We start from the raw sequence: 8,052 nt of genomic DNA on the forward strand, positions 1-8,052 counted from the left end.
ATCCGGAGCTTTTCTCCATGGGATGATGGAAAGGTGGACCACATTCGGCTGTGATTTCCTTAGTAAGTGTCATATGCAACCTACCATCCTGGCCGCCTAAAAAGGCAATTGCCAGAATCCCATGGCATCTTGGCCTCTTTGCGGGAGATGGCAAATCATTCCCTTTCTTTCCTGGCATGTCCAAGTCGCTCACGACGTCAGATGTACCTCAGTGGTCATAAGGCCTTAGCCAACTAATTGAATTGCGGGTGTGAGTATGCGGGCAACCCTCAACAGATTTCGGAAGCCTCCTCTCAGTCTTGAGCATTTTTTGCAGCGCCAGCGTGTCCTATCATTGTGGCGAGAGATTGTACGAGCAATCAATAAAATCCCTCCCTCCAACACACGCAATGAGATGCGCCAATATGCTCGACGAAGTTTTGAACGCCATCGCCTTGTGACCGACCTGACCCAAATTCGCTACCTTGTGTCGACAGCAAAGGCAGAATTCGAGGGTATGCAGCGCTACATCGACGAACTTGCTTCCTGACGATCAACATGACTCCTGACCTACCGACACTGCAGGATTCGGGTCGAATATCCTTCTTTTCATTACCCTTGGAGATTCGCAATCTCGTCTACGAAAAGCTCCTTGTCTCCCCAATTCCATTACCACCCACTCCGCCTCAAAGCGAACAGCATATATGGACAGCCATCCTTCGAGCCAACCGGCGCATCTACAATGAAGCCATTGATTTTCTCTATGGACGCAACTGCCTCGCCATACACCTCCGCTCAAATCTCAATCAAAGCGCCTACGATCCCTTCCTCTCAAGTCTCAGCGTACAGAATGCCATGAAGATCAAGGAAGTGGAGATTGTTCTTTGGGGCCGTTACAACGAAGAGGACGGCGACACGGTGTCATTTGGAACGGAGAACTTTGGCATCGCCCTCCAAAATCTGGTCTATGCCCCCAAACTTGTGGTTTGCATCGATATCGACACGCAGCATGATGGGGACGAAGTGGAGCTTGGAAATGGTGGGAGGATATTTTGCGCTTTCGACTGGGTCATGGCAACGTTTGTTGATGAGTGGTTCTTTAATAAGACATATTTTGATCTCTTCAGAGCCGTGGCAAGGTTTCACATGAGCCGTATGGTCCCCATCAGCCAGACTAAGACGTGCGAGTGTCGATGGTTCAAGGAGTCGAGAGCAAACGCGGCCTTGAAGCAGCATGAACGTACGCTCTTATGGGATTTAGAGGACAGATATGGACTTACACATGAGGATGACGAGGAGAGGCCGTGTGCAAGTCAAGAGGAAGGAACTGGTATTTTGGAGGAGGATCAAGACATACAAGATGGCATAGACGATGAAGGGTTGGAGAACAACGGAAACGCAGCAAGCGAGGGTGACGAGGAGGATGGCGAAGACGCTGAATCAAGCGAAGAGAATGACACCGACGTGGGAGATGATACTAATAATGAGGATTATAGCAGAACTTCGGGTTGATTCAAACCTGCTGCGTCTCGTTGCTAGAGTTGGACCATGTTATTCAAAGACTAAGTACAGAGCCTAGAGCAATAATGTATATTACGAATGTTAATATTGTCTTAGGCGGCTGTGAGCTTTCATTCCGCTCCCTTTCAGTTTTGTAAAGGTCTCACTAGCTCATGGCCCAGCAATATTGTTATCACCTTCTCCTCCATGCCTCTCTGATAAACCACGTGCCGCTCCCCCATCCCGAAATCTGGACTTGTTCGAGTACAGTCTTGTTCTGAAAAGCCTTCTCAATGGCCTGCTTCATACTTTGCTTTCCCTGCTTAGCTCCCTCTTCTACCTGCTCTGCAACCGCCTTGGCCCCCTGTAAACTCTCCTTCCCATGCCCGGTTCCCTCCCTCACACTCTCCTTCATTTGATTGGCACCGTTCTTCACCGCTTCCACCACACCCTCACCTCCCTCCACCGCCTTCTTCTCCCTCTTCCCCTTTCCCGCACCCAACCTTAACATAGCTCCCTCCTCCGCCTCCTTCGCCCTCGCGGCCACTCCCTCAAACCTACTCCTCCATTCCCTATCCTCCCGATCCCTCTCCTCCAATTCCCTCAACCATTTCTCCCGCTTCTCTGCCGCCTTCTTCTCCACCAGCACCTTCTCCAGCTCCTTCCGCTTCATCCGATCATCCTTCCAGTATATACTTCCGCCCACCATTGCGAGTAACGTGAACCCCTGGGCGTAGATGCGCGCGCGGAACATGCGGTTCGTTCGGTGGTGGTCCCCGACTTGGCTGGACCTGATGGCCTGGTAAAGGGCGTAGCATGTTGCGGCGACGCCGAGAGGAATCAGGGGTTCTTCGCGTATGCGCCGGGCTAGCTTTGCCATACGTTTTTCTTCAAAGAATTCGCTATTGCGCAAGTCGGGTTAGTCTGATGGAAGTTGAGCTGCAGAGGGGGGTAGTCAACTCTTACGGATTGGAGTCGAACGAGGAAGGGAGGGCTGCGGACGGAGGGCCGGGAGGAGGGGCGGCTGTTGAATCTGCCATGGTGATGGAGGTTGTATGGGTAGGGTAGGTCAGTCTTGCTCACGCGAGAGACAGCTGTGTCTAACGGGTGATTGCAAAAGACACAGGACGTAATCTATCGTGATCCGTGTTGCAAGGTCGGATCTGACATAGAACCCTGCGACGGGCCTGCGTAAAACACTCTTGTCCGTGGATAACCGTTCAATTGGTCTGCCATCAGAGCCACATCATCTCTTATTCTCTCCTCAATTTGTACTATTCTTCGCCCTACCGTCCGCCGCAGAACGCCAAGCCCTTAGGTGCTACTCGACTATTTACTAGTTACTACTAGTAGTACTGTAGTCCGCTAGTACGGAGCAGAGAAATATTTCGGGCTTTGGTGCAGAGAGCTCTTCACGTTCCAATAGGAGCTGCTGCACTGAAAGCAAACATCGCGTAAGCTGTACCCCGTCGATGACACCAGCTATGGCGGAAGAGCCACTGGTCAATGGGCTGCATACACCTCAAACTCCAAAACCACACGGCCTTTCCATGACAGAATATGCTTCAAATCCTTCACCGCCCTCCGAAAGAGTTCATAAACGAGCCGAGGTTCTCTCTCAGATTCCTGCCGAGTATCTTCTGCCAAATGGCTGGCCGGACTACCTGCGACTCATACTTACTTCTCGTGTGTACGATGTAATTGAGGAGACGAAGATGTCTTATGCTGTCAATCTTTCTAACCGGCTTGAGTCGAGAGTATTGCTGAAGCGAGAGGACCTGCTACCGGTGTTTTCGTTCAAGTTGCGTGGTGCATATAACAAGATGGCACATTTACCTCCTGATGCTCGATGGAAGGGTGTCATTGCCTGTTCTGCTGGGAATCATGCCCAAGGAGTTGCTTACTCGGCAAGACACCTCAAGATTCCGGCAACAATCGTGATGCCCAGCGGTACCCCGGCAATCAAGCACAAGAATGTCAGTAGATTAGGCGGAGCTGTAGTGCTACATGGCGCCGATTTCGATGCAGCAAAACAAGAATGCCGTCGGCTCGAAAAGCTCCATGGTCTTACTGACATTCCACCGTTTGATGATCCCTATGTGATTGCTGGTCAGGGCACCATTGGATTGGAGATTTTACGCCAAGCATCATTGCAGAACCTTGAAGCCATATTCTGCTGTGTGGGCGGAGGAGGTCTGATAGCTGGGATTGGAGTTTACGTGAAGAGAATCGCTCCTCATGTTAAAATTGTTGGTGTTGAAGCCAATGATGCCTCCGCTATGGCTCAATCGCTGATCAAGAGGAAGCGGGTTCTACTTCCTGAAGTGGGGCTCTTCGCCGATGGTGCTGCGGTAAAAACGGTTGGGGAGGAGACTTTCCGCCTATGTATGGAAGTGGTAGATGAAGTCATTCTCGTCAGCACAGACGAAACCTGTGCAGCTATCAAAGATGTCTTTGAGGACACCAGATCCATTGTCGAGCCAGCTGGTGCACTCGCCTTGGCTGGCCTAAAGAAATATGTTGCTGCTCATCCATCGCCAGATCCGAAACGAGAGCTGGTAGCAATTGCTAGTGGAGCGAACATGAATTTCGATCGGCTTCGGTTCGTCGCCGACCGTGCTGCGCTTGGTGAACAGAAAGAGGCTCTGTTGTTGGTAGAGATACCAGAACGTCCTGGATCATTTGCGCAATTAGTTGAAGCAATTTTACCTCAAGCAGTCACAGAGTTCAGTTACAGATACTCACAGACAAGTCCGGAAACTGCACACATCATGATGAGCGTATCTGTTACAGCAGCTTCGTCACGGGAAGCAGAATTATCATCACTGTCTACGAGATTGGCTTCCGAAGGTATGACGATGACGGATATTTCCACGGATGAGCTGGCCAAAACACATATCCGGTACCTGGTTGGTGGACGAACCAATGTCGCGGATGAGAAATTATACATGTTCGAATTTCCAGAAAGACCTGGCGCTCTGGCCAAATTCCTGACGACATTGAAGCCTGGTCAGAACATCAGTCTCTTTCACTACAGGAATTATGGTGGCGATGTTGGTCGAGTATTGGCTGGCATCCAGTGTCCAGAGACTGAGAAGGCAGAGCTGGAGGATTTCCTAAAGAAGTTAGGATATCCCTGCAGAGAGTGCAGCGATAGTGCGATATATAAAATCTTCCTTAAGGACCAACAGAGGTGCTCCTGATTGGAAACACTTCAATCAGGCAAGGTAATTTCTGGTCTGCAACAAATACGCACAAAAGCATGAGGCTGACGGCCTTGGCACATACTGGTGGGGGCGGAGCGTGGATCCCAAACACAGCCGGGGGGGGGGGGGGGGGCGGCCTATTTGGCATTAGATTAAAATGTACGACTTGAGGCAGCTCACTTCCGTTGCGGTTGCAAACCTATCTCCAGCTTTATTGGGATGAGCTCGACATGATGACTCGCAAGCAGAGACAACTTTACATTCCATTGCCGTCCAATGCTGCGAAATGCTTGTCTATTTTACATTCTTGATTTAGCTCTCTGAACTGGCAAGGCATTACCAGTATGGAACTCGCAGCTGCAATTGGCGCCTTTACCAGTCTTGCCGTCAACGCTGCGCAGATCTATAGCAAACTATCTACTCTGGCATATCAGTTTCGTTTCGCTTCTTTTCAAATCTTGCGAGTAGCTCAGGATGTATCCGGAGTTGAAGCCGCCCTTCACCAGCTTAGCGAGCTACTCAAGGATGAAGACCTTCCAAGATACGTCGAGCCTGAAAACAAATCACGGTACCTGATACAAAACCTGACTTCAACTTGTCGAAGCCTTTTCGAGTCAATCGAGAAAAGCCTGAGAGATGCTTCTAAGCAGATCAAAGCAAAGGGACTGTCTCCAGGAGTCGAGATCACATTAACCCATGGGGAGCAGGCACTCTGGCCCTTCCACCACGACAAAGTTGAATCGTTGATGAAAGAGCTCAATGCTATCAAAACCACGCTGATGTTGGTTTCACAAATGACGACGCTTTCACTTGTGAAGAGATTAGCAACAGGGTTTGTACGGCCTACAAGTGACATGCCCTGTCTAAACCTTTCTGTACAGCTCGCACCCCAGGTTGAAAGACAATCTCCACCACGTTGACGAGGGCGATAAAGAGCTGCTTTATAGAGCTATTTACTCTTCCCTACAGGATCCACAAATCAAGCGCATATTACATAGTATGGACGCACAACTACGGATCGGCGGTAGCATCAGTGATGAGGCAGATTTTGTCCAAGGCGCTGGCCCCAGTGTCTTGCCACCCGCCTCACCTGACCGCGCACTTGGTCAAAACGCTTCAACTTTTCCAGTAAGTCACTTATTCGATTCTATCATATTGTAAAACGTCTCATCACATGTCTATTTCTAGGCAGGTGTAATCTCGGTCAAGTCATCTCAGGAGACTTCGCCACCAGCAAAGAACGCAGCATGGGGTGATTCGATGCCTGAGAATGGTATCTCAAGATCGCGGGCTTCAAGCGTCCAAGAAGGTTGCTCCCCAGAGGATCCCAAAAGCCCAGTGATTCAGAATGCTACGACAGGCAACAACAGCACTGCCAAATTCTCCTCGGCAGAAGACGTCGCTCGGAACAAGCGGGGACTAAAGGAGGATATATCCGATTGTGTGCCTCATGTTCCTGATAGTGCAGTACATCGACACTCTAATACATTGTTGCGTATCATGCAACAGCGGCCTTCCAATATATATGGAGTACTCCAGAACAGCCCTTCCGGCAGGCCAGAGTGGAGTCAAAATTCTCGCAGTAGACCTGCCAGCAAGTTTCACAAGATGGAGGCACAATCGGTTTTCTGGAAGGTTGCAAACGGATACAGTAAGCAGAAAGACAGATACGAGGTCATTTCAGGCGTCAATAGGATAGCCTATCTGTTCATGCCACAGCTACACCAAGATCCACAAAATACCAGCGTCACGTATAAAGTTACAGAAATAGAGCTCTCGCAATCCGAAATTGCTCATGCTCTATCTTACTGGGGCGCGTGCAAATCCGGGGCACGACATTTCGATACCTGGGAACCGTCTCAAAAGCAAGCCTTGGACCAAATTGAGACCGAACGTGGCAAGCTCTTCCCTGCACACTTCATCATTGAGTCCATCCAGTACACAAATCCACGAATCTTCTCATCCACAACGGCTCTCCTTAAATCACACGACATTCTAGTCGTTGTGGAGGAGCTTTGTCTCAAACCTGGTCAAGAAAGAAAAGCAGGCCTTGGGGGGATGGGGCGACATCGCACGAAAATGGCCTTTCCTATACCACATTTCAAATCAAGATCACCAAGAGCCAAAAAATCACCTGCGGAGCACCCAGCAATGGGGTTTGAACATTTTCCCAAGCCCGTACCCTCGGACGCTTCTTATCTAGTGATGATTTGCGGAACTACCCCTCAAGGGGACCAATGATCGAAAACCCAATAAGAAATAACAGGGCATGGTCCACAGTCTGGGTCAGACCACCAGAATTGTACGACAGCAATCGGCACAGAACCACTGTAGCTACGGATAACTCTCCAGAAGATTTTGTGGACAGAATGATTAGAGAGTTTGGCGTTCCACTATTTCACGGGGTTCCTTGATCATGTTATAACAAACGTCGGGTTCTGGAGGGAAAATATGGGTTTGTGCGTATCAAAAGGAACAGATGGTTATGTCAGTTCCGGGAGTGTCGATTGTGGTGGGTCAACTCAGGTCGAGCTTCGACGTGCGAAGCTCACCCCTGGTATTGATCTCTAGACACGGTCCTCCGGTCCCACGGCAGCAAACCAAATAAGCCATTAAAGGTCTGCAAGACGCCAGTCCTTTTATGCCAGAACGCTGCTTGTCATTTTCCCGTCTTTTCATCAACGGGTGAGCCTGCCTTCAAGATACGATTAAACCCTCGCATAATTACCCATCTGAGCTGCATAGTCTGGGACTCCACAGAAACCTCCGCATCACCAGGGCCCAGATTTTCCAAGATGTCCTCTTCTTCCCATCGCAGCACTTCTCTATTCCCCCTGGGAGAAATGGAAGAAGGATGCAACCTATATACTCTCTCTCTCTTCCGCTTTACCCAATTGCAGCTTCTACTGCGTCACGAAACGCCAATGTTTTTTTTCCCTGGCAGGAGTTGATCCAGTTTTCTATTCCACCAAACCTGGCATACGAGCCCACCGTGAGAAAAGGCAGGAGGGTCACCATGAGCTTCGGATGGATAACAGCTAAGGTGTGGCTCGGTAAAATACATTGGTATACAAGTGCAAGCACGACTTGATCCTGGAAGAACTTGGCTTCTCCGAACAGCCTAATCGTATCTCCACGGCCAGCGGCCCAGTGAGGTACTATTGGCGGTACTACCGTATTACTAGCTTTAGGCGTATACAATCTACTTGTAAGCCTCCATTTTGCTTTCTATACACTTCCCGCTTTCTACTTCGCTTTTCACCTCGCTGGTTCGCATTCCCTTTTATTTCCCATCCCCATAGTAGTACGTAGTACTCCGTGTCACAACCAACATCAACCAGTCCCTGCCCTTGCTCTGACTATATTT

The 8,052-nt window shown here is 49.7% G+C and overlaps 4 protein-coding genes across 4 annotated transcripts; 3 read left to right on the plus strand and 1 right to left on the minus strand.

Moving 5' to 3' along the window:
• Positions 1 to 537: 537 nt before the first annotated feature.
• Positions 538 to 1,491, plus strand: EPUS_01289 (uncharacterized protein; the record flags this gene model as incomplete). The annotated part of the gene is made up of 1 exon (XM_007788582.1): positions 538 to 1,491. One exon carries the CDS (start codon positions 538 to 540, stop codon positions 1,489 to 1,491), a length of 954 nt encoding a protein of 317 aa, XP_007786772.1.
• A 181-nt stretch (positions 1,492 to 1,672) lies between these two features.
• On the minus strand, positions 1,673 to 2,519 carry EPUS_01290 (uncharacterized protein; the record flags this gene model as incomplete). The annotated part of the gene is made up of 2 exons (XM_007788583.1): positions 1,673 to 2,381; positions 2,446 to 2,519. The coding sequence occupies 2 exons, from the start codon at positions 2,517 to 2,519 to the stop codon at positions 1,673 to 1,675; spliced, it is 783 nt and encodes a 260-aa protein (XP_007786773.1).
• A 444-nt stretch (positions 2,520 to 2,963) lies between these two features.
• On the plus strand, positions 2,964 to 4,682 carry EPUS_01291 (Threonine dehydratase; the record flags this gene model as incomplete). Its single annotated transcript, XM_007788584.1, has 1 exon — positions 2,964 to 4,682. The coding sequence occupies one exon, from the start codon at positions 2,964 to 2,966 to the stop codon at positions 4,680 to 4,682; it is 1,719 nt and encodes a 572-aa protein (XP_007786774.1).
• Positions 4,683 to 5,029: 347 nt separating this feature from the next.
• EPUS_01292 (uncharacterized protein) lies at positions 5,030 to 6,926 on the plus strand (the record flags this gene model as incomplete). Its single annotated transcript, XM_007788585.1, has 3 exons — positions 5,030 to 5,517; positions 5,567 to 5,813; positions 5,874 to 6,926. 3 exons carry the CDS (start codon positions 5,030 to 5,032, stop codon positions 6,924 to 6,926), a joined length of 1,788 nt encoding a protein of 595 aa, XP_007786775.1.
• Positions 6,927 to 8,052: the final 1,126 nt, after the last annotated feature.

Source organism: Endocarpon pusillum (genome assembly GCF_000464535.1).
Source record: "Endocarpon pusillum Z07020 unplaced genomic scaffold C720987, whole genome shotgun sequence".
NCBI lineage: Eukaryota > Fungi > Ascomycota > Eurotiomycetes > Verrucariales > Verrucariaceae > Endocarpon > Endocarpon pusillum.